The sequence below is a fragment of the Eumetopias jubatus genome, unplaced genomic scaffold (genome assembly GCF_037043125.1).
Source record: "Eumetopias jubatus isolate StellerSeaLion01/CBP00866 unplaced genomic scaffold, mEumJub1_p1.0 scaffold_9, whole genome shotgun sequence".
NCBI lineage: Eukaryota > Metazoa > Chordata > Mammalia > Carnivora > Otariidae > Eumetopias > Eumetopias jubatus.
In genome coordinates this window covers 53,346,151-53,373,047 of record NW_028274815.1, presented here as the reverse complement: position 1 = coordinate 53,373,047, position 26,897 = coordinate 53,346,151, and the positions used below count along the sequence as shown (strand labels likewise).

At 38.3% G+C, this 26,897-nt stretch overlaps 1 protein-coding gene and 1 non-coding gene across 4 annotated transcripts; one reads left to right on the top strand and one right to left on the bottom strand.

The window, feature by feature from the left end:
• Positions 1-902: 902 nt before the first annotated feature.
• On the bottom strand, positions 903-26,897 carry NFU1 (NFU1 iron-sulfur cluster scaffold). 3 transcript variants are annotated; one of them, XM_028116366.2, is made up of 8 exons: positions 26,775-26,897; positions 23,482-23,582; positions 19,141-19,276; positions 14,206-14,272; positions 9,766-9,880; positions 5,392-5,452; positions 3,820-3,896; positions 903-1,065 (listed from the first exon to the last, which is right to left on the bottom strand). In XM_028116366.2, the coding sequence occupies exons 1-8, from the start codon at positions 26,834-26,836 to the stop codon at positions 1,055-1,057; spliced, it is 630 nt and encodes a 209-aa protein (XP_027972167.1). In that variant the 5' UTR covers positions 26,837-26,897; the 3' UTR covers positions 903-1,054. The 3 variants fall into 3 exon arrangements, with proteins under 3 accessions (XP_027972167.1, XP_027972166.1, XP_027972168.1); XM_028116365.2 differs by having other exon boundaries at positions 3,722-3,896; positions 26,775-26,896; XM_028116367.2 differs by lacking the exon at positions 23,482-23,582 and having other exon boundaries at positions 3,722-3,896; positions 26,775-26,865.
• LOC114219004 (U6 spliceosomal RNA) lies at positions 8,093-8,199 on the top strand. The gene has a single exon (XR_003611286.1). It is a non-coding gene; the product is annotated as a U6 spliceosomal RNA (small nuclear RNA).

The following is a 26,897-nucleotide window of genomic DNA, read 5'->3' as shown; positions in this document are numbered from 1 at the left end:
TTTTGGGAACCAGAATTCCAGAAATACAATGTGCCACTGCTATTTCCCTCTTATTGTGATATTGTCTGTGAACTACTGTCTCTGAATTATTATAGAAAATGAGAAAGAAGGGTAATTTACTATGTTGGATATCTGAAAAAGCAAGTACCTCTATGGTAGAAAGATAACTGACCAAATTTCTGGCATGGCACGGATTATAAATCTCTGAGTCAGGAGAAGCCAGTGGAAGAAGAACCAAAGCAGTTTCTCATCTTTTTTTTTCCTCAGAGATTCTGCTTCACAAAATAAAGCCTGAGCATACTAAGGCAGCTTTTCCCTCAATTCAGCCTGCTGTGTCTTCTACCAATGGAAATTCTGTCTACGTTCTGGAACTTGGTTCTTTTATTAGTTTTCAGCATTATGACTACTTTTTGGGGGGAAGGGGGAGAGAGGGAGAGAGAAAATCTTAAGCAGGCTCCACACCCAGTGCAGAGCCCACAGTGGGGCTCATTCTTACAACCCTGAGATCATGACTTGAGCCGAAACCAAGAGTCAGACACTTAATCTAGTGAGATATCCAGGCACCCCTAACCAGATACCATTTTTAAGCCAGAAATTGTTGAGTGTTTTTTTAACAAGATAAAAATCCAGTAAAGATAGTTTCAAATATTTCACAAAAATCTAAGCCATTTTAGAGTATTTTTATAAGCATTCTCCTTACTTATTTCTGTATTAAAAAAAAGTAAATAAATTAAATGAGGGAAAATGAACTGCTTCACACATTATGCAAAGAAGGAACCATGAGAAATAAAGAACAAACATTAACATATCCCTGGATAAAATCCACGTGTACAGAAGATGATTCAGGATGTTATAAATAACTCATATGAGGTAAAGCAAACATTGCAATATTTATGTATCAGTCTCTGAAAAAGGGGCATATTTTATTAATCCTCAAGTTCCTTAGCAGATTAACAATAAAAGCTTTGTATATATTATCAATAAGTCCAACTGCTGGGCCCAAAGAAAATTCTAATTATTTTAAGGTGAGTTTGCTTCTTTTTCATCTGATTCATCATCCATAACCTAAAACCAAGAAAAAAAAAAAGAACTTAAGAATTAAGAAAAAGATTAGAAATTGCTATTTTCCTGATTATACCATTACTTGCTTACCTGAAATACTCTACTCTATAATAATGCATGTCAATCCAATAAGACCAAGTCTATCAACAGCCCCCAAAACACAAGTTTGTCTCATAACCTGGTATCATAACAACATAAAAGCAAATTTAATATTGCAAATTAATTAAGCATTGGTCTCTTTTTCTTGTCCCAAAAAAATCTTCCAGGAGCAGAGTCTCAGCTGGACACTGACTATTACAATTAATTAACTGGTATTTCCTAGCCACAAGACTAATATAACTTTTTTTTTTCCCAAAAACATTCTATTTACTTAAATATATTCTTAGGAGCTACACCAAACTATTATAAAAATATATATTAGAAAGATGAATCCCTAAAAAAAGTAAAGAAATAAAATATCATACTAGCAACTAATTATTTTGGTCTTACTCAGATAAAAATTCATTTTTTTTTTTTTAAAGATTTTATTTATTTGAGAGAGAGAATGAGAGATAGCACGAGAGGGAAGAGGGTCAGAGGGAGAAGCAGACTCCCCGCTGAGCAGGGAGCCCGATGTGGGACTCGATCCCGGGACTCCAGGATCATGACCTGAGCCGAAGGCAGCGGCTTAACCAACTGAGCCACCCAGGTGCCCAAAAATTCATTTTAAATCTTAGAAAAATGTGAGGACCTTCATTTCTAATAAGTTAAATTATTAGAAAAATACTAATGAATACCTGATTTAAAAATGAAAAGAGTAATCTTTTTTTTAAAGATTTATTTGAGAAAGAAAGCATGCGGGAGGGGGGGTTGAGGGGGAGTGGGGGGAGGGGCAGAGGGAGAGAATCTCAAGCAGACTCCCAGCTGAGCGTGGAGCCCATGCCAGGCTCGATCTTATGACACCAAGATCAGACTTGAGCCAAAACCAAGAGTCGGACGCGTAACCAACTACACCACCCAGGTGCCCCAAGATTAGTATCTTTTCGTGAGTTAATATATTACTCAGAAAATAAAGAATTGTCCTTCAGAGAGGAAAAGAGTTATATAAACTCATGAATTTTTTTTCAACATACCTACTATAATTAAACACCAATTCAAGTTTATAACCTGACTACCAATTCATCACCCCACCCTGGACAAGTGAACAAATGTTCCTTTGTCAATTCACCAAAGTCTCAAGTAATGTAATTCTTTAAAGAGGCATATGGGCGCCTGGGTGGCTCAGTTGGTTAGGCGACTGCCTTCGGCTCAGGTCATGATCCTGGAGTCCCAGGATCGAGTCCCACATCGGGCTCCCTGCTCAGTAAGGAGTCTGCTTCTCCCTCTGACCCTCTTCCCTCTCGTGCTCTCTATCTCTCATTCTCTCTCTCTCTCAAATAAATAAATAAAATCTTTAAAAAAAAAATAAAGAGGCATATAAGGCATAGAGAAAACTATGAAACAAAAACAAGTTTGTTTCTTTAAATCTGGAAGAATTTGGTTCTGATCTGAGACTATCATGGAAAAATAATTCTCTCATATTTTCTCTTCTGAGTTGAGTAAAAATAGATATTTACTTCTAAGGAATTGATATTTTATAATTAATCTCAGCAACACACAATCCAAAGAATTTTGTCAATCAATTCCTATTTTAGGCAGAACATTCCTAAATTTGGAAACATTCTTCCAAATACTTATTTAATACAAAGAATGTATACAACATGTACAACACACAGGGCTAAATGTTGGAGAGGAACACAAAGACCTGGATATGATGACAAGTCTCTCAAGGAACTTACCCATAAACATAAATCTGAAACAGACACACTGAAAGAGGCTTTGGACCGAAGCAGAGCCTAAGTCCACGGAGAAGACCAATAAGGCCTTCAAAGAGAAGATGCCATGTATTGTACCGAAAGGACAGATTTTAGTACTACCCAGAGATGAGTGGTTCCCAAAGGAGCTGAGGAGATGCCCTCGCCCTAAAGGCACAGAATGATCTGAAGAGTTTTTTCAAATTTCTCATTTCCATACATTCTTTTTTCCTCCTTGATAATCTCCTTCCATAAGGCCAACCCTCTTGGTTGAGAATTGCTGCAATGAAGGTCACTATTTACTGCTTAGAAGGATCTGTGCTATATTCCTGAGGTACCTTGGGGCAGAAAAAAATGCTGCTATCAGGCTACAACTCCACTCAGTACTCTGTCTGACTGTACAACAAAGTATGATTTCTTGATGAGTTTCTTGCCTGGATGAGCATGATGCAGTGGAGCTCTTCCACTGAGGACTTCCAACTCTCATCTATGAAATTCACGTTTTGAATCCCCTTTTCATAATTTTTCTACAATTGGAGCAGCAGTATGACCTCTGAGTCTCCATTTCCTTACGTACAAAATGGGAACAACTTACTCGATACTGTGTTGTGAAAAGATTAAAGGAGTAATATTTGTAAGAAGGCCTGGCAAATAGTAGGTATTCATAACACTCAAGTGGATTCTAAAATAAGGACTCTTCAAGTCTGATAATAATTTAACACTGAGATCCAGCCCCTGAAGAATAGGTCAGGTCATGAATTTCTTCTTTTTATCCCCAAATATTTAGTTTAATATTGAATCTCAACTGTCATATAATATTGGCAGACCTGTTCTACACCCTCTACTTCTGGAATATAAAACTGCAGCATGTTCTGAATTCCATTTTTCAGAGTAATGATTGAACTGGGGCAGCTGGTGCAAGAACCTTGGAGTTTCAGCTGTACAATGCCATCTTCAAAGCCTTTATAGATAACGTCTCCTCCATCTTCCTGAACGGTTGGCCTGTGGTCACAGAATATTCGTTATGTATGTAAAAGAACTGAAGTTTCCATCAAAAATATTTAAAACAACCCAGGGCTTAGATTTATATTGGTAAAATTCACAAAGTTAGAGCTACTTATACAATAGAGAACAAGAAATTTAGCTAGTCTCATTTGTAACCTTTTTAAAAATTTCAGATAAAATGCCAAAATTCATTCATACAAATATTTGCTTCACTTATTATATTTAATCCTGCTTATTAATAATCTTTTTAGGGATTTAAGATCTCAAATGTCCTAATAATTACAGCAATTACCTAAGATAATACTCATTTCTTTTGAATGAACAGAGGCCGACTAATATGACACATGCTGAATTTTTTTTTTGCCAGATAAACTTTGCCTCGAAATATAACATTAATACAGAAAAATGCACAAATCACGTATGATCAATTAAATGAATTTTTACAAAGTGAACACACATTTGTCCCAGGCCAAGACACAAAGCTAGCACCCCAGAAGTCCCCCTTGTGCCTCCTGGCAATCAAAGGTAACCATTTCCTAATTGCTATTACCATTGATTAGTTCTGCCTGTTTTGTAACTTTATAATTTATAAATATAAATTCCATTTAAAAAACGTATAGCATTTACTCTTTCATATTTGGCTTATTTTGCTCTTTATGAGATTCTTCCACATCGTCACATAGTATTCCATTAAGCGAAAATGCCAGAATTTATCCCTGTTGTTGTGGCTGGACTTTTGGGTTAAAATCAGATTTTGGCTTTTACAAACAGTGCAGCTGTGAAGATTCTTGCAGATGTCTTCTGGTAGACATATATATGACTATTGGGAATACACCTGAGCATGGAATTGCTGGATCAAGAATGTACATATATTCACATTTAGTAGATACAAACAGTTGCCCTCTGCCCAGGTTCTCATACTCTAGCCTCACACCAAAATCAGCAAAATGACCCACGGGAAGCCTTCATGAGCTTCCCTCCTCTATAGGATCTTGTGTGCTTTGGCAGCTCTCTATGGTTTACAGACAAAAAAAAAAATGTATTGTATTTTATTGCATTTCTGGGAGTTCTCACCAGGACCATTGGTCTGCTACAAGCAAAAGTGGAAGCCTGTGGTTCTCCACTCATTTAAATTTATTCTTTATGGGCATAGCCTGAAAAAAAGTACTTCTTCTCTTCTCACAATCTACCCAAACACTGTTTAACTCATTTTTTTATTTTAAGAAATTTGGTATTATAACAATATCAAACCTAGATGGTGTCTGTGAAAGATAAACTCCTTCACTGTGTTTAGACAGACTGTCTTAAAATTTTGAGTGAGTATACAGAATGTACAGGCTTTAAATTCAACTGCCATGGTTACCTATTACAGTTTACATTCACTTCTACTTATTTATTCGAGTTTTTTTTCCTCACAGACAACTAAAAGTATACTGCTATAATGAAAATTGCCTCTGCAGTATATTTGATTTTGGGCAGAATGAGCACATACCGTATTCTAGTATCTAACAATTCCTTAATCATTGCCACAACTTCATCATCTTCTTCAGATCCTAGAAACAATTACAAATAAAATAAATCAACGGTAGAAATTTTATATCCATGCAAATACAAGTATTAAAACAGGATGATTTTAACTTAATGTCTCATTAAAAAAATAATAAAAGCATAGAACATGTAACTGGGTATGGTGATATAAGGGAAATGGAGATGATAGTTGGGAAGATGGAAAGATCATTCGATTCTCTGAAGAAAAACTTTTTTTTTTTAAAGATTTATTTGAGGGAGGGAGAGAGAAGGTGCACATGCACGGGAGAGAGGGGCAGAGGGAGAGTCTCAAGCGGACCCCGCACTGACTGCAGAGCCCGGCGTTGGGCTCAATCCCATGACACTGAGGATCACAACCTGAGCCGAGGTCATGAGTCTGTCACTCAACTAACTGTGCCACCCAGGAACCCCTTGATTCTCTGAAGAAAAATTAAGGAGCACTGGTCAACTCAACACTTGGCAATAAAGGTGAGTAACTGACATAACTCGATCTACTAATGATGTCAGGGTTTGAATTTTTTTGGTTTGTAAACTTTCATCATCCTCGAGGATTGAGAAATGGTAGAGAAAAAAAATTGCCTGGATTCTGATGGAAAGTTTGAGACACAAAGGCACACCTACCTTGTAAGTTAACTTACATTTTTAATTTTTCAATTTAGTGGTTTTCAAAATGATAACCATACTAAATATAGATATAAACCTTATGGAAATTTTCAAAATGTTAAAAAATCAGTTTTTTTCATTTTGTGTCATTTTTGTTTTTCTTTTACTTTATAAAGTTATATACTGATCTTCATTAACACCTTTTTTATGGGTTTAAAATTTTTTTGAGAAATTTACCTTTAGGAAAACTAAAAATACAGATAATTCAAATTATAATACATACTAGAGTTCTGACAACAATGTAAGTAACAATTATCAATATTAAATTATATTAACTTTGAGTCTTTTTTAATAAAAGAAATAAAATATAATAAAATTAAAATCTCTTATGTCAAGACACCTGGGTGACTCAGTCAGTTGAGAATTGGACTCTTGGTTTCAGCTCAAGTCATGATCTCATGGGTCATGAGATCGAGCCCACATCAGGCTCCACACTCAGCAAGGAGTCTGCTTGAAAGATTCTCTCCCTCTGCCCCTCCCCACACGTGAGCGTGCATGCTCTCACTCTAAAATAAATAAATAAATCTTTTAAAAAATTCTCTTATGCCAGCAAACCTAAGTTCCATTCCCCACTATCATTCCATAAACAACCACTATCATAGTGTAGCACATATCTTTCTAGTACATTTACATTAAATTTACATGTGCAAATTTACACAGATCACATACATACACTGTTCTATATCTTTTTTCTATTTAATATATCTAAAAGGCCTTTCCATATCAGCATATATAGATATGCCTCAATTTTTAAAATAGGTACACAGTAATTGTATGGATTTCTTTTCTTTTTTTTTTTTAAAGATTTTATTTATTTATTTGAGAGAGAGAGAATGAGAGATAGAGAGCACGAGAGGGAAGAGGGTCAGAGGGAGAAGCAGACTCCCCACTGAGCAGGGAGCCCGATGCGGGACTCGATCCCACGACTCCAGGATCATGACCTGAGCCGAAGGCAGTCACCTAATCAACTGAGCCATGCAGGTGCCCTAGATTTCTTTTCATTTAGCTAATTTCTCAATTATTTCAGTTGTTTCCAATTTGTTACTATTTCTAACAATCTGAAGCATACATGCTTAAGTGTACTTTTGTAACATCTAAGATATTGCAACATCACATATCTACATATCTATGAGATAAACTCCTAGTGGTGGGATATTTGGGTCAACAGGCTTGTGTATTTTTTTTAATTTTTTTTAAAGATTTTATTTATTTGAGAGAGAGAGAATGAGAGATAGCACGAGAGGGAAGAGGGTCAGAGGGAGAAGCAGACTCCCTGCTGAGCAGGGAGCCCGATGTGGGACTCGATCCCGGGACTCCAGGATCATGACCTGAGCCTAAGGCAGTCGCTTAACCAACTGAGCCACCCAGGCGCCCAAGGCTTGTGTATTTTTTAATCTGGAGAGGTGTAGTCAAGTGGCTCTACAAACATTCTATCAATTTTATGTATTATATACCCACCAAGAACAAATAGAATTGTTTGAGATATTATTTCAAGTTTGCATAAATGGTATATATGTAAAAGTATGTAAATAAATGTACCCTTCAATTTTCCTTAATCAGTTAGTATTTTCTTTTATATCTTTTCACATTGGTATCTCCAAATCTAGTTCACTCCTTTTAATTGCTGATGTATTTTTAAAATATTTCAATGAACATGCTTCATGTATTATTTTGTGTACATTTACAGGACTCATTTAGGATATATATCTAGAAGTGGAATTGTTCATCTAAAGATGACAGTACAAATTTTTGTGTGTACATGTATATGCACATGTAAATACACATGACAACATCGTTATGATACTAGGGGAAAGAAAAACTTCATCAACAACAAATTGTAATAGTCACAGCTAATACTAAGCTCCATATGCAATTAGTCTTCCAAGTGCTTTACACAAAGTAACTTATTCAAAAGGTACAAAAAACACAAACCACAAAGGAAAAGATGAATATATGTGACTACATGAAAAAGAAAAACGTCTGTGCTTGCTTCAACAGCATAAATACTAAAACTGGAATGAAACAGAGAAGATTAACATGGCCTCTGAGAAAAGTTTACATGCAAATTCATGAAATGTTCTGCCTTTTAAAAAACTGGAAAAAGAAAAATTTCTAAATGATAAAAATCCTAAACATAGTGAGAAGATAAGGAATGGTTAGGGAGAAGTTCTTTACAATGAATATACCTAACAAAGGATTAATACCCAGAATATTTTTCAAAACCCTGCTAAAAAATACCAAAAAAAAAAATACAACTCAATTTTTAAACAATGGGTAAAGATTATGAACAGGAAATTTACTGACAAGAAAAATAATGACCAGTAAACATATGAAAACCTTCAGGCTCAGTGTAAATCAAGGAACTGCAATTAAAACAGGGTACCAATTATACTTAACTTATTGATTAAAAAAAAAGTAAAAGACACTAAGTGATAATGAAGATATAAGAAAGTCCAAATTCTTATATCCTGCTAATCTGCATGTAAATTAAAACAATTTACAATACAGCAATTCTGTTTTTAGGAATATACCCTAAAGAAATTCTCCACATACCCACAGAGACTTGTACAAGGATGCCCACTGTAGCAATGTTTGTAATAGAAATGAGCACAAACAATTCACTTGACCATAAGGAACAAATTCACTCACTGTAGTTTATTCATATAACAATACTATCTAGCACTTAAATAAACTAGAACATTTTTTTCAAAATGGTTGTATTTCAAAATATTATGCTCAGTAAAAAATGGCAAGTTGCATATAACACACATTATTTAAAGTTTAAAAAAAACAATACCATATATTCCCCACAGAGACTTATACACGTAGTAAGAGTTTAAAAACAAACCAGGTTTACATACATCTCTGGAAATAGAAAGGGGAAAGCAATGGATGGAGGTTATGAGGTCTCGGCTACGTCTTTAATGTTCTATTTAAAAATGGGTCTCGGGGCGCCTGGGTGGCTCAGTCGGTTAAGTGACTGCCTTTGGCTCAGGTCATGCCCCGCATCGGGCTCCCTGCTCCGCGGGAAGCCTGCTTCTCCCTCTCCCACTCCCCCTGTGTTCCCTCTCTCGCTGTCTCTCTCTCTCTGTTAAATAAATAAATAAAATCTTTAAAAAAAAAAATTTAAAAATGGGTCTTGGGGGCCTGGGTGGCTCAGTCCATTAAAGCGTCTGCCTTCGGCTCAGGTCATAATCCTGGAGTCCTGGGACTGAGTCCCACATCAGGCTCCCTGCTCAGCAGGGAGTCTGCTTCTCCCTCTGCCCTTCACCCTGCTCACGCTCTCTCTTGCTCACTCTCTCTCAAGTAAATAAAATCTCAAAAAAAAATTAAAATGGGTCTCAAGCAATTATGGCAAAAAATTAACATCTGTTAAATCTGAGAGGAGAGCAAATTGGTATACATCATAATATTTCTGGTATGTCTGAAAATTTTTATAATTGAAAAACACCAGTTTTGCATAATATATTCAATTTATGCACAAGTTTTCAAAAATGATGAATAAAACTAGTATATGCGAAGTTCTGTTCCCTCTGGAATTGGTTCCAGATCTAAACAATGATAAAAATCTCTATTATCATGATTTCCAAAATCAAGACAAATGTGAAGAAAAGAAGTTTTTTTTTAATTAAATATTAACTATCCAACACAATACCTGCTTCTCCTGAAGATGTTTCCTCAGTAACTAAGGGTAAGCCAGAAGCAAAGAAATCCATGATTGTTGCATAAATATCTGGTTTCAGTAAATTCCAGTCTAACTCTTCACTTTCCTGTAAATATTTAAAGGAAAATGCTACATTTCTAATCAAGAGCAAAGACTAATACAAAATAATACTTTGTATCTTTCAAGAATCTTTTCCTATAGATATCCTATACTGTGTAACAACAGCACTCATTTATGGAGACCTGTCAATTCCAGTCCTTAACGGATCTGGTTTATAAGGACTTTGGAAGATATAATCTTAGAACATTCCTCATACATTCATCCATTCATTCATCAAACTTATGTTAAATGTACCATGCCTTGTACAGGGGATACCACAATGATTAAAAGATACTTTATCATGAGGTGAAGAGAATTAAAACACTGAATGAATTCGGTGTTTAAAGAGAATGATAAAGAGACTTCCCATTCCTTTAAAGAAAATAGGATAGAGTTGCTTGATCAAATATACAGGATATCCCACAAGTATCCAAAAAATTCAACTCATATATTACTTAAGAGTACTAAAGAAATCCAATGACACAACTGTAGAACCAAAACATGTAACATGTCTTATCTATGGTGTTGTGCTAGAAGACTTGTGGACCTCCAACAAGCCTGGTATCCTTAAGAAAGAATCCATACCTATGTCATCTCTATGTCTGGCCAACTAGTTGATTCCATCAAAAAAAGGCACAATTACTAAATACCCAAATAGTACTAATATCCAAAAAGAGAAAGGGAACATGTTTTCTTTTAGTTTTATATATATATATTTAAAGATTTTATTTACTTATTTGACAGAGAGAGAAAGAGAGCATAAGCAGAGGGAGTGGCAGGCAGAGGCAGAGGGAACAGCAGGCTCCCCGCAGAGCAGGGAGAGCCCGATGCAGGACTTGATCCCAGGATCATGACCTGAGCCGGAGGCAGTTACTTAACCGACTGAGCCACCCAGGGGCCCTCTTTAAGTTATTTAAAGGAGAGCTCTTTAGGAGGAAAGACTATTAGATGCAGTCCATTTAGATTCTCAGGAGGCTGTTAGCTAGTGGCTATGCTTAAATACTACTAAAAAACAAGTCTACATAAATAAAAGGGGCTATTTTTGTCATGGACTAAGAACCAATCTAGGGGCACCTGGGTGGCTCAGTTGGTTGAACATCTGCCTCTTGATCTCAGCTCAGGTCATGATCTCAGGGTCCTGGGATCAAGCCCCGCATCAGGCTCCTTGCTCAGCATGGAGTCTGCTTGAGACTCTCTCTCTCTCTGCTTGCATGCACTCTCTCTCTCTCAAATAAATAAAATCTTTAAAAAAAAAAACCGATTTAGACACGGTATACAGAAGACAAGATAAATGGGCACTGCTATGGATACAAGAGCAAAACTAGTGAGTTGCCTTAGTGACTGGGAATGGGAACTGGCTCTGGATAACATTTTAATAACTTATTTGGAAGATGGATCGGAGGGCTACTTCAGATCTTCAGTAAATAGTGGGCTCTACTGAGTAGGGAAATATTGGTAATAAAAAAAGAAAAATATTCTGAAGTTGTCTGAATGAGAAAAAAAGGCAGGTACATAAGCTTCAAATACATTTACTCATTTAGAAAAAAATAACAGGGGTGCCTGGCTGGCTCAGTCAGTACAGCATCTGACTCTTGACCTTGGGGTTGTGAGTTCAAGCCCCACACTGGGCGTAGAGCTTACTTAAAAAAAAAACATTGGAATTATCAAAGTTATTTCAAAGAACAGAATAGAAAACTATCCTTGGGGTGCCTGGGTGGCTCAGTCGTTAAGCATCTGCCTTTGGCTCAGGTCATGATCCCAGGGTCCTGGGATCGAGCCCCACATCAGGCTCCCTGCCCTGCAGGAAGCCTGCTTCTCCCTCTCCCTCTCCCCCTGCTTATGTTCCCTCTCTCACTGTGTCTCTCTCTGTCAAATAAATAAATAAAATCTTTAAAAAAAAAAAAAAAGGAAAGAAAATTATCCTTACTCTGCAAAAGAAATAAATTATTCACTTTAAATAAATAAATAACAAATTATGCATAAGGAAGTCTCTGAATCATCAATTACAAATCAGAAAAGGAAATAGGCAATAGCTGAAGATATCAGGTAGATGAGATAGTCCATAAGAAAGGTAACTGAAAGGGATGCCTGGGTGGCTCAGTCGGTAAACATCTGCCTTCAGCTCAGGCCCTGATCCCAGCGTCCTGGGATCAAGCCCCGCATTGGGCTCCCTGTTCTGCGGGAAGCCTGCTTCTCCCTCTCCCACTCTCCCCGGCTTGTGTTCCCTCTCTTGCTGCGTCTCTCTCTGTCAAATACATAAAGTCTTTAAAAAAAAAAAAGGTAACTGAAAGAAAACAAATCTACTATTCTGCCTATTAAATTTCAATACATGCCCTAACTTAAATTATTATTTATTAGTTATGTCACTTCACTTAAGAAAAAATAGTGGGGCTGGAGAAATTCCAAAGAGTAATTAAATTATGAACGAGAAAGGAAATAAAAGATGACTTATCAAAATCAAAGAAAAAAACTCTGTAAGATATAATCACATTTTCATCTAAAAAAATTTTTATATGCCATAGGCTGTATATAAAAGGACAAAAAAAGAACTTGTTAAAATACATAATTTGCCATTTGTAAAATGAAGACAAGAATACCTAGTTTAAATAATTAAATTAGGTAATATATGTAAAGCACTTCTGCTATGTGAATGCCATACCAGCCATGTTGGAAATATTAAACAAGAGCAGATCCTCCCCCCACCCTCAAAAAATATCAAAGAAAGCAAACTGAAGAAAACCAAAGATATATCAGATGTCTCTAAACTGGGAAACATGAGGGATCTGTCAGCATGGGTTTACTGACCACAATCCTTTTGGCAGAAACCTCTTAAAGCCTGAAAATTCAGTCTATGAAATCTTACATCATTGTTTCCTTCTATAAAAATTTCTTGAAGTGCACACTATGTGCTAGGCATCGTTCTAGGTGAACTTAGTAAGTCGGGCAATCCCTAGCTTTACGGAGTGTACATTCCAATGTAGCAAAGACACATAATAAAGATAAACCAAAAAAAAAAAAAAGTGACTAAGTGATAAGTGCAATGAAGACAATAAACAGGGTAATGAGCTCCTGGAGAGACAGCCACTTCAAACGATATGGGCAAGAAAGGGCTTTGTGAGAATTTAGAGCCAATAACACTTTAAACAACACGACAAAACCTTTTACAATTGGTATATTTGCAAGAACAACTATGGCCACAGGGATTACCACCACAGAGGAAAACTAATTCCCCTGCACACACAGAAGCTACAAGAGCATACTGGACTTTTGTTAACAGGTCACTAACCCAGTCCACTTTCATCAGTCCTATCAGTGCATCAAGAACTCAGAGTAATCCTTTCAAATTGCTTAAGAGGACTACATGAAAACTTTGGATTTTTTTTTAAGATTTTATTTACATATTTGAGAGAGAAAGAGTGAGCAAGCGAGAGAGCACAAGCTGGAGGGGGGGCAGAGGGGGAAGGAGAAACAGGCTCCCTGCTGAGCAGAGAGCTTGATCCCAGGACCCTGGGATCAGGACCTGAGCCGAAGACAGCCGCTTCACCAACTGAGCCACCCAGGTGCCCCGAAAACTTTGGATTTTGACATAATATTGAACAAATGATTAAGTTCAGTGTATACATATCAATTAACAGACCTGAAAATATCCATAGTTCAAATTTAAACACTTCATTTCTAATTAATCTAGTAGACTTAAAAATGAAACCACCTTTTCCAGCAGATACCAGCTATTGGAACGGGCAGCATAGTTAGATCAACTTTCTGACATTTAGAGGTTAACCAAGTGCTGCAGAACGACACAGTCCCCTGCTCTTATCTGTGAAGTTCTTAAGTATTTCAGCAGATGGGCCATGATGAAAGAGCCCCCTTTAAAAGAGATACATATTCATCTGTTGGTCAAATACATAAGCATATAGTTTATTTGTTTGCTTTTCTTTTTACTCTTTCAATTTAAATTAAGAACTAGTAAAAACATCAAAACTACCAATAAAATCTCAATTATGAAAGAAAAAAAAAAGAATTAGTAAAAATAACACTTGGGAGCCTAAATTCTAGTTCTGCCCAGGTTGAGTCGTGGCCCTGCTGTAGGGCAGATACGTAACCCTGGACACAATCCTGCACTTAAGCCTCTGAAGCTCAAGTTTTTCTCTTCTGAAAAATGAGGGATTTGGACCATAGTTAATTTCAACTTGAAAATTCTATTTAATAACTAACTTGAGAAATGTGAGAAGTAAACTTAGAGGTTTTTAATAACAATATGTATAAAACACATCAAATTCAGAAAAAAACTAAAAGAACTTCATACATTATTTTACATAATCCTATGTTTACCTTTGTAACAGTGATGAAATCTGGTCCAAAAAAGACACTTTTTACTCCTTCAATTCTAAATAACTGCCTGTGAATAAATAAGAAATAAGAGATAATAAAAGCCTTTATTACAGAAAAGTTTAAACATATACAAAGGTAGACAGAAAAGCAGAAGAACCTTTACATACCCATCACCAGCACCAACAATTCATGGCCAACAATTACCAACTCATGGCCAATCCTGTTTCATCCCTTTACCCTATGATCTAGCAATCCCACTCTTAGGTAGTTACCTAAGAGAACTGAAAACATGCTCCACAAAGATGTGTCCATGAATCTTCACAGCAGCTTTATTTATAAAAACCAAAAAGAATATCTGGAAATGCCCATCAACTAGTGAATAACTGAACAGACCATGTGTACCCGTACAATGCAGGACTACTCAACAATAAAAAAGAATAAACTAACGGTACATGCAAAAACAAGGAGGACTCTCAAAAGCATTATGCTAAAGGAAAGAAGCCAAACACAAAAGACTATATGGGCGCATTTATATGAAACCTAAAAATGTAAAACTGTGGTGGCAGAAAGCTCAATAGTTACCAGGGTGATAGGTGTGTTAACTAACTTTACTGTGGTAAGCATTTTGTAAGGCATATGCATATCAAATCAGCACACTGTATACCTTAAACTTATATAATGTTTTACATCAGTTATAGCTCAACAAAGTTGGAATTCATTGCCATGAAACAAAATAGTTACCAGGGTATGGAAGTGAAGCAAGAAGATTGAATGCAAAGAGAAATGAGGGATTTCTGCCGTAATAAAAATGTTCTGTATTTTTATTTTAGTGGTGGTTACTGTATATATTTATCAAAATATATATAGTATATATTTGTATAAGTATATATTTATCATGTATATATTTATCTGTCTATATTTATCAAAACTCTGTATATATTTATCAAAACTCTGGACTATACACTTAAAATTGGTGAATTTCAGGGCGCCTAGGTGGCTCAGTTGGTTAAGCGACTGCCTTCGGCTCAGGTCACGATCCTGGAGTCCCGGGATCAAGTCCCGCATCGGGCTCCCTGCTCAGTGGGGGGTCTGCTTCTCCCTCTGACCCTCTTCCCTCTCGTGCTCTCTGTCTCTCATTCTCTCTAATAAATAAATAAAATCTTTAAAAAAAATTGGTGTATTTCATTTCATGTACATTACACCTCAATAAAACTAATTTTTAAAATCCTCTAAGAGGAGGAGGGGAGGATTATAATTTGAAAAGCCTCTACAAGGGTGAAATGCATCTTCCTTTCCCAATCACTGATACATGTACCATACCAGAACAATTTCCTTTTTCCCTCACCCCTTTTTAGGAATAAAAGCTGACATACTCCAAAAAAGGTTACAGTTTACCTTTTCTTTGTCTATCATTGCATGAGTGTTACTGGAATTACTATTTTAAAATTATTTAGGAATTTGTCTGAAACGATGTCATCTGGGTCCTCTAATTCAATATTAAATTTACAAGAAGTTACAAGGTACTTGGCTGCATAATATGATCCAATAAACCCAAGCACCGACCTATAAGTAGGTCCCTTGATTGGCTCTGTGCCTCTGCACTGTTAGCAAAACTTTTTTTCTTCAAATGAAAGGACCATGCAAAAGAATCAACCTGATCTTTGGGGTCATGTCATGGGGACTGCTTTAGGCAAGAGTTCACAGGTTCTATGCTTTAAGAAAGAAAACGCTCAAAAGGAGTTTCAAACATTATTATACATGCTTTGCCACTTAGGTTACTTTCCTCGGGACAATTTCAACTTCTACAATGTCCAAAATAAAATATGACACCCAGCATTGAACATATATCCCAAACATAGTCTGACTTATTCAGAATACAAAGACTGTTACCTCTATTGAGCTAGATACTGTGACTCTGTTGAAGTTTGACTGGTTTTGAGTACTGCAACATATCCAACATAATGAACTAAGAAGTCGGATTCTTCCATCTCACAACTGAGCTATTCATTTTAAACATTTAAATAATAAGCCTTAATATCTGTTCCTGTTAGATTTTACCTTACTTGCTTTAAACTATCATGTCCACCTAATGAAACCTTTAAACATTTCTCCGAATTTTGCCATCTAACATAGAAGCAATTCCTCCCATCTGGAAACTGATAATCTTATCATCATTAATGTGTCACAGATAAAGATAAATATGCCAACTACAGAGATATTACAGATACTACAGAGCCCTTGTATATGTCACTAGAGACAGATTTACACTCCACTTAAATTTCTCTGTCTTGTCCAGAAGGATAGTAAGAAATAGGTCAAATGCCTCTCTGAAGTAAGATACACTACTGTTCATTCATTCTTACTTATTCATTCAACAAATATTTGAAAACTCACTGAATATTGACACTATACTAAGCACTAGAGATACAATGATGAGCAAGACAGACAGGTTTCTGTTTTCAAGAAGCTTTACATTCTGGTTTACAGTAAAAACATTCTCTGTTAAAACAACAAAAACAAGATTAGTTTTGCTTGACTGAAGGTAATAAATTCTGTGAATCCAGGAAATAAGCTACTTTCAAAAGACTAATTTGAAAAGGGCTTTTGCCAACTAAACATCAGACAAAAATAATCTCTAACTCATCTGTAACTGAACAGTCTTTTTTATTTTTATATTCTTTTAAATACAAAATACATAAATTCATTCTTGATGTAAACATTTCAAACTATTCATATAAAGTGAAAATGCCTCTTGACCACCCCTCCCCCAAATCCACTGTTATCGGTTGGGTGTACATTCACCTTTATGTTAGTGTTTTTTTGTTTTGTGTTTTTTGTTTTTATATAGATAATCATATTGTACTCAGTGTTCTACAACATACTTTCTTCAATTAACAGTCTTTTATTTTTTTCTAAAAGGGGGAGAGAAAGAGATGGGGTGGAGGGACAGAGGGAGAGAGAGGGAGAATTTTTTTTTTTTAAGATTTTATTTATTTATTTTACAGAAAGAGAGACAGCGAGGACAGGAACACAAGCAGGGGGAGTGGGAGAGGGAGAAGGCCTCCCGCCAAGCAGGGAGCCTGGCGCGGGGCTCGATCCCAGGACCCTGAGATCATGACCTGAGCCGAAGGCAGACTATTAATGACTACTAAGCCACCCAGGCGCCCGGGAGAGAGAATCTTAAGCAGGTTCCACACCCACTGCAGAGCCTGATGCGGGGCTCAATCTCACAACCCTGAGATCATGACTTGAGCCGAAATCAAGAGTCGGCCGCTTAACCGAACGAGCCACCCAGGCACCCCAAAAGTGTGTCAAAGAGGTCAGTCTATGACAGTAAATGAGGGTTCTCCTCATCCTTTTTTAATATCTAAGACTATGGACAAAGTTTATGGAACTCTTCCTACTGATGAGTATTTCGGTTGTTTCCAACTTGTTACCACTACCAACAAGGCTGCAATGAACATCCTTGTATCACCTTGTATATGTACGTGGATGTTCTGTGAGGCTGTGTTTTTCAACTCCACTAATAGCTTGTAAAATCAATTAGGTATTGACCTGGATTTTATCTAATATAATAAAACAATAGAATCAAGAGAATTAGAAAGGAAATAAGAATGTTTTTCACAGGGTCAAAACTGTCCCATCGAATACGTGTGCATGTATCTATCCACCTATGTGTGTGTGTGTGAACTGGGTTGTGATATAAAAGGCTTCTTACTGCGGCCTGTAAAAAAAAGTATGAAAAACAAAAGCTCTAAGGCATATTGTGAGAAGTGGCATGTGTAGGTCAAAGGAAATGTGTTTTTATTAATGAGAAATTTAAAAAGGGGCGCTTGGGTGGCTCAGTCAGTTAAGCGGCCAACTCTTGATCTCAGCTTAGGTCTCAATCTCTGGGTCCTGAGTTCAAGCCCCACATTGGGCTCCATGTTAGACGTGGAGCCTACTAAAAAAAAAAATTAAATTAAATTAAAAAATTAAAAAAACATTCCTTCAATAAATGTATTATTTCTTGCTCTTCTAAGTGCGACATATAAAACAGCTGTGTGTATAGAAGTGGTTATCTAAGCTTTACTTTCTACATATACCTGGCAATCAGTCTCAGGCTTAGGTTACCAAAGATTTAAATTGATGTAGACTGACTCTAATACTTCTTATTATAAATAATTTCTCTAGCTATCATTAAAAAGAAATTCATTCCAGGGGCACCTGGGTGGCTCAGTAGTGAAGCGCCTGCCTTCGGCTCAGGTCATGATCTCAGGGTCCTGGGATCGAGCCCCACATAGGGCTCCCTGCTCGGCAGGAGGCCTGCTTCTCCCTCTCCTGCTCCCCCTGCTTGTGTTCCCTCTCTCGCTGTGTCTCTCTCTGTCAAATAAATAAAATCTTTTAAAAAAAAAGAAAGAAATTCATTCCAATAATTTTGTTTGTCCTATATCATCTGACATATATCTAACAGGTCTTTAGTGAATTTAAAAATTGTCTCTGACTTGTTTTTATAAAATCATGCCAAATCTAGTAACAATTATTATTTACAGTTCTGAGTGGAATATTTTAGACACTGCTCCATTTTGACACATCGAAAAAAATTCAACTATCCTTAAGAAAAAAATGAACAAGTTTTCACTTTTTTTTATAAATAGTTTTAAAGATTTAGAATGGAAATTTATCCTATTTTCATTTTGATGATTTTTTTTTTAAAGTAAAAATATAGAGTCATTTATTCCTGCCATAGATCTCTCAAATACTTTACTTTTCAGGAGAAGGGTTTCCTAATATCAACTGTTATTTTTCTTTTATCTCTTACCTGAAAAGAAAGCATTCTTTACGTTGAAAACGGTGCAGTGCACATAAAAATGCAATCATTAAACGAGGCTGCCTTACTCCCAAAGTCAGTTATTTATGTTTCTTGGTAAAAGCAAATGAGAAATAGTAATATACCTAGCCAGAGGGGAGCGAAATGCTGCAGCTGGTGTGGGAAAATCCATGGTCCTTGTCTCAAGAACTGGTTTTCCTGGAATAAACTTTAAACTGTTGGGATTGGGGGTATCTTGTGTTTGAATAAACATGTGTCTCACTGAAAGAGAAAAAAGAAGAAAGAATGTTATTCCAGAAAAAACAGTAGTTAAGCTTATGGACTATGAAGTGCTCATTTTCAAAGAAACAAGACATAAGAAAAAAGAAAATAAGGCTTTGTTGATCAAGCTGATGAAATAATTTTTAAAGACAACAAAAAAGGGGCACCTGGGTGGCTCAGTCGTTAAGCGTCTACCTTCAGCTCAGGTCATGATCCCAGGGTCCTGGGATCGAGCCCCGCATCGGGCTCCCTGCTCAGCAGGAGGCCTGCTTCTCCCTCTCCCACTCCCCCTGCTTGTGTTCCCTCTCTCACTGTCTCTCTCTGTGAAATACATAAATAAAATCTTTAAAAAAAAATAAAATAAAATCAGTCTTCCTATCCTGTCATAATCCTCATATCATATGCTGAGGAAAAATAGTAAAATACCAACAAGCAACAGTTTTTTTTTTAATTGGAAATAGATTAAATTTGGCAAAGTATAGGATTTGTATGGAAGTGATTTCTTTTTACCCATTATAAGGGATTCTAATTTCACAGCTGAGGGTGGTTTTTACACCTTGCCAAGCAGCCACCTAAATGACGTTGAGTCATTTCCTTGGTGAAGGAGAAACTGAAACTAAACTGCCATACATTTTAAGTCACTGTCCTATAAACTTATCAACTGCTCACTTGGTGAACAGGCAAATCCTAAAAAAGAGAAAAATTTAAAACGATAACGTCAAAATCCAAATACTTGATTTAAAATATTTATACCTCCAGGGTGCCTGGGTGGTTCAGCTGGTTAAGCGGCTGCCTTCGGCTCAGGTCATGATCCCAGGGTCCTGGGATCGAGTCCTGCATCGGGCTCCGTGCTCAGCGGGGAGCCTGCTTCTTTCTCTCCCTCTGCCCCTCCCACTCTGCTCATGCTCTCTCATGCTCTCCCTCTCTCAAATAAATAAAATCTTTTTTTTTAAAGATTTTATTTATTTATTTGAGAGAGGGAGAGCATGAGAGACAGAGAACATGAGAGGGGGGAGGGTCAGAGGGAGAAGCAGACTCCCCACTGAGCAGGGAGCCCGATGCGGGACTCGATCCCAGGACTCCAGGGTCATGACCTGAGCCGAAGGCAGTCGCTTAACCAGCTGAACCACCCAGGCGCCCTCAAATAAATAAAATCTTAAAAAAATAAAATAGCTATACCTCCAATGAATAAATTCCTCTGAAAAATCTGTTACATGGGAACAAGTTTTCAGATGGAACATTAAAGAAAGGCCTGCTGACAATTTCTGTAAATATAAAAACAAGGTTCTTTTAACCTTAGATATGACCAATCATTTCTAGAAGCCTTTCTTAATAATTTATTGGTAATCAAAATCTCCACACACATTAAGCACTCTACCACAGTATTTGAAGAATTAAATCTGGCATTTTTCTACTCAGTCCATTTCTGTAAAACTATATATGCAGAAAGAAAAGGTTTCAGAAATACTTGAAGGTAAAAACGGTAAATGTGGGGTGTCTGGCTGGCTCAGTGGGAAGAGCATGCAACTTTTTCTTTTTTAAAGATCTTATTTATTTATTTATTTGAGAGAGAGAGAGAGAGAAAGAGAGAAACAGCATGAGAGGGGAGAGGGTCAGAGGGAGAAGCAGGCTCCCCGCTGAGCTGGGAGCCTGATGAGGGCCTCGATCCCAAGACTCCGGGATCATGACCTGAGCCGAAGGCAGTCGCTTAACCAACTGAGCCACCCAGGTGCCCAAGAGCATGCAACTTTTGATCTCAGGGTCGTGAGTTCGAGCCCCACGTTGGTAGAGATTAATAAAAAAATAAATAAAAACTTAAAAAAAACTACAAATATAAAAAAAATTTGAAAGCATAATCTCTGTATATTGTCTGAAGTAGAAAATATATGACATCACAACAAACTTTCTCTTCTGACAATGAACAAAGCTATTTCAAAATAGTAATCTGACTAGGTATTAACAAAATCATTTCAATTATAGTCTGAACTGGGCTTAATTAGGTATTTCAGAAATGACTTCCAGGTCCATCATCCAGAAAGATGCCCCTGAGAGTGTCATAAGGGTTATAACAAAATAGAATGATCTAAAATAATTTTTCCCAGTATGCTTGGTATTAATAAGTAATAGATTAATAGGGAGGCAGAAGCTTCCCCCAAAATATACATTAATGGTCCTTAAAGTCAATATCAAAGACTAAGACCAGTGGGTTTCCAAGTTGAAAAACCTGATGACCACATGATTCCATACCACAATATTTAAAAGTCCAATTAAAGTAGCTTAACATGCTAACTCAATATTTATGCCTAAATTTTTATTCTGTGATTCAAGGAGCCAGGCAAGGTTTTCCTCTTTTTGCCCCGGTATACAGAAGAGGTAAGGTCTTTACCCTGATCCAACTCATGTGGTTAGCCAGAGTCAGCCACCTGCCAGAATATGGCCACAAAGTGTTCAAGGTAGTGACGGAAATGGGAGAGGGCCCAAGAGCTGAATCCAAACTCTTATATATAGATCCATAAGCACACACAGGCAGACATTTACACACAGACACACAGAGACAACTCTCAAGGTTCCCTAACCACAGGACACTGGTCACATTTCAATAATTTTCAAATCCTATCTTCATACCTACTTCCAACATTAATGAAAATAAAAGCATGTAACATCAACAAAATCATCAACAAAGCCCATAACTAATTAATTTGGACCCCCAAAAAAGAAAAACTACATTGAAAGTACTATTTTCTAACGCTTGGACGAAAGCTAGAAATTTACTGATTTTAGGTATATTCTTTTTTTTTTTTAAGATTTTACTTATTTATTCCAGAGAGAGAGAGAGAGAGTGAGCACGAGCAGGGGAGGGGCAGAGGAAGAGGGAGAAGCAGACTCCCTGCTGAGTAGAGAGCCCAATGGGAGGCTCGATCCCAGGACCCCGGGATCATGACCTGAGCTGAAGGCAGACACTTAACCAACTGAGCCACCCAGGTGCCCTTTTTAGGTGTATTGTTAATAAAATAAGGAGGACAGCAGCTTAAAATACATATGATTTTTTGAAACAAACCTATTTGTAACTTTTTATAATATTTTCATTTGAGAAATCATTCTTTTTTTTTAAAGATTTTATTTATTTATTGGACAGAGAGAGACAGCGAGAGCAGGAACACAAGCAGGGGGAGTGGGAGAGGGAGAAGCAGGCTTCCTGCTGAGCAGGGAGCCCGATGTGGGACTCGATCCCAGGACCCTGGGATCATGACCTGAGCCGAAGGCAGACGCTTAACGACTGAGCCACCCAGGCGCCCTGAGAAATCATTCTTGAGCAATGTTCCAGAAGATGTGTTATTCAAAATACTGAGATTTCATAGGTCTATTGGATGCTATACTCAGGAGAAAGAGAGAGAGCGAGCACACACGAGCAAGCACGTGCAAGTGGAGGAGGGGCAGACTCCGCACTGAGTCAGGTGCCCAGTGACGTGGGGCTCATGGAGCTTGATCCCAGGACCCTGGAGATCACGACCTGAGCTGAAACCAAGAGTCAGATGTTCAAACAACTGAGCCACCCAGGTACCCCTGTGCTCCAGATTCTTGAAATCTAATGCCAATATGTATAAGCAAATAATTATAGTAAATGTTACGTTACGACACAAAAAAATGCTATGTTCTTTTTATGCACGTGAATAGAAAATATACAAATTCTTGGGGCGCCTGGGTGGCTCAATCAGTTAAGTGTCTGCCTTTGGCTCAGGTCATGATCCTGGGGTCCTGGGATCGAGTCCTGCATCGGGCTCCCTGCTCCGCGGGAAGCCTGCTTCTCCCTCTGCCTGCCACTCTGCCTACTTATGCTCTCTCTCTCTCTGTCAAATAAATAAATAAACAATCTTTAAAGAAAAAAAAAAAGAAAATATACAAATTCTTATCTTTTATGATCCACCAAACTGTATTTAAGCACAGTTTCATTAGCTTCTGAGACATAATTTGTTCTAAAAGGTGAAATTTTGGGGTGCCTGGGTGGCTCAGTTGGTTAAGCGACTGCCTTTGGCTCAGGTCATGATCCTGGAGTCCTGGGATTGAGTCCCGCATGGGGGGGGGTCCTGCTCAGCGGGGAGTGTGCTTCTCCCTCTGACCCTCCCCCCCTCACGTGATGTCTCTCTCAAATAAATAAATAAAATCTTTTTTAAAAAATTAAAAAAAAATAAAAGGTGAAATTTTACCTGTGTTACATAAGGTTGCAGGCAGTTGGAAAAGTGGTCTTTGTACAAAATGATGCAGAAGCTGTTTCTTAACGGTGTATGGATTCATCATAGGACATAATCTACGTTTAAAAGCAAATTAAAATGACATTTCAAGAGATAATCTTTTAAGCTGTTTCTACTTCATATATATATGCATATATATGTGTGTGTATACATATAATAATGAAAACAACAAAGCTTAATTTCATTCTCCACCCACATTATTCCCATTTCCTTAGGCAAGCAATATCTGCAAACAATTTAAAAACAAGAGCTCAATGGGTGCCTGGGTGGCTCAGTTGTTAAGCGACTGCCTTCGGCTCAGGTCATTGTCCCAGGGTCCAGGGATCGAGCCCCACATAGGGCTCCCTGCTGGGCGGGGAGCCTGCTTCTCCCTCTCCCACTCCCCCTGCTTGTGTTCCCTTTCTCACTGTGTCTCTCTCTGACAAATAAATAAATAAAATCTTAAAAAAAACAAAAACAAAAACCAAGAGCTCAAGTGGAAATTTATAGCCTTGATAACGAAGTGTACACAGGATAGTGCAATACCAGTGTAAGAAAAAGAAATGCAACTAAATTTGTGATTTACAACCTGGATTCCCAGACCTTAGCTATGCATGAAGGATGCAAAGAACTACCAACTGTTTCTTTTCTTCTTTTTAAATTTTAAAAAAACTAGGTAATAGAATCACACAGTTCAAAATTCGAAGGGCACAAAATTAAGTACTGTGAAGTCCCTCCCTTTTCTGTCTCTACTACCATGTTTCCCTGGAAAGAGAATCAATACTGTTTTTTGTGGGGTTTTTTTTTTTAAGATTTTTTATTTATTTATTTGACAGAGAGAGAGAGACAGCGAGAGAAGGAACACAAGCAGGGGGAGTGGGAGAGGGACAAGCAGGCTTCCTGCTGAGCAGAGAGCCCAATGCGGGGCTCGATCCCAGGACCCTGAGATCATGACCTGAGCTGAAGGCAGACGCTTAACGACTGAGCCACCCAGGCGCCCCAATACTACCTGTTTTGAAAGGTATTTCAATACTTCAAAAAGTCTAATAGAAAGTGTACTATTCCCCTCCAACCTGCTAAAGAAGCCAACAATTTATATATGCTTTTTGACTGGAAACCCCTTAAGCCAGTGTTTGTAACTTTGGTTATTTCACTGTAATAGAGAAGTATTGATTGGCTATTTTTTCATGGGCTTTGACAAATTAAAAATGAAGAGAGAAGGGAAAAACAAATATTGGAAAAGGAAAAAAAAACCTAAAAAATTTTAGAAATCAGTTGCAAGTTACTTTAAAATCCAGGTTACTTTTTGTTTGTTTGTTTTTTAAGTAGGCTCCACACCCAGCATGGAGCCCAATGTGAGGCTTGAACTCGGAACCCTGAGAGCAAGACCTGAGCTGAGATCAAGAGCCAGATGCTTAACCAACTGAACCACCCAGGCATCCCAAAATCCAGTTTACTTTAAAATATATTGCTACGGGGGTGCCTGGGTCGCTCACTCTTTAAGTGTCTGCCTTCGTCTCAGGTCATGACCCCAGGGTCCTGGGAGCAAGCCCCGCATCCGGCTCCCTGCTCCCTGCTCCCTGCTCCGCGGGAAGCCTGATTGTCCATCTCCCACTCCCCCTGCTTGTGTTCTCTCACTGTCTCTCTGTCAAATAAATAAATAAAATCTTTAATATATATATATATATTGCTACCATTACAATTTTCATTTTGCATAAATTGCTGAAGAATTTTAAATTTATGTATGATCACTTAAAAAAACGTTCTCTGATTACTTTTATCTGCAAACTCACTAAAGAAAAGGAGCATCTTCATTTCTGTGACCCACAGCAACTAGAAGGATGGCCTCAGTTCCTCATCTCTAAAAGAATATTCACAGCTACCTCAAAGACTGGGCCAAAGAGGGACCCAGATACTCCACGTAAAGTGCTTAAATCAGTGCCAAGCACTTGTAGCAAGAGCTCAATAAATGTTAGCTACCATTATTAGGATGAGATAGGTGCCCAATAATGAATTATTGAATGAAGTTTAAGGTTTGGGGCGAAAACATTTTTATCTGTGGCGAACTGCCTAAATCTTGACTACGCTGGAATATGGAAATACACTGAAGACCAGTATTCTTGTCCCTGCGGCGCAGGGAAAAAGCAACAGAATGGATGAATACAGTGAGAGATGGATTTAAAGTGACAAAACAGTAAAGGTTAATAGTAAAATTATTCCAGGAAGACATCTATCCAAACATAACAGCCGGGGCCAGGAGGTGACTAACAAAGAATCTTCCAGCCAACTTACTGCATTTACACTTCAAGGGCATCATGAGCATTAAAAGTCCTTAATATTCACTAGGTGAAACCTTGGTGGGCCCTTCTGTTCTTTTGTTCCAGAAGCAAAATCAAGGTACACCTACTTAAGTCTTCATTCCTTTTCACCTAACCGACGTTGTTGCCAGATGTCACTGGGAGGTCAAACTCAAAGGCAGGTTGGGGCGCCCGGGTGGCTCAGTCGTTGAGCGTCTGCCTTCGGCTCGGGTCATGATCCCAGGGTCCTGGGTTCGAGCCCCGCATCGGGCTCCCTGCTCCGCGGGAAGCCTGCTTCTCCCTCTCCCACTACCCCCTGCTTGTGTTCCCGCTCTCGCTGTGTCTCTATCCGTCAAATAAATAAAAATCTTAAAAAAAAAAAAAAACCTCAAAGGCAGGTTGCACAGAAAGGGAAAAAAACAAACAAACAAGAGAGCAGAGTGGGTTTAGGTGACCGGGAGGAAATCTAGGGATCTGGATTCTCAGCAGAGTTCCACCGCTTAGAAGCTGTGTGACCTCATACAGGTCACGTCCCCTTTCTGGGCCTGCTGGGAAAATGAGGAAATGAGGTACCCGCTCCCATTCTGTAGACATTCCGATTTGTGTTTAAAAAGCAGAGGGAGGGAATGCACGTGATGGAAGGACTGGAAGGACCACACGATTTTAAAAAACAGCTCCTCCGTGGGGCTTCTGCAGCCCGTCTTTGCGGGCCTCCCCACCGTAGGCACTCAGGCGCCGGGTTTCAGAGCCTGGCACGGGGCGCTGCAGATCCCGCCCGGACTGGGGGCGCAGAGCCGCCTCACGGAGAGCCGCCCACACCGCAGGGCGAAATCCCCAACGGCGGGGACCGGGGGAGGGGGGGCCCAAAGGCTCGGTCAGGGGTACTTCTTCCCGCCCCAACGGGGCGGGGGTGGCGACCGCTCTGCTAGGCCCAGCGGCACCCCCGTGCGGAGCTCCTGGCTCGTCACCTACCGCCTACGCAGCCCCGCGGCAGCAGCCGCAGCTCCCCAGCCCAGCCGGGCCGCCGCTGCCATCTTAGTCCCAGCGCGCAGCAGTAGGGCTGCTCTCTCCCTTCGCCGAGCGGCGGAAGCGCCG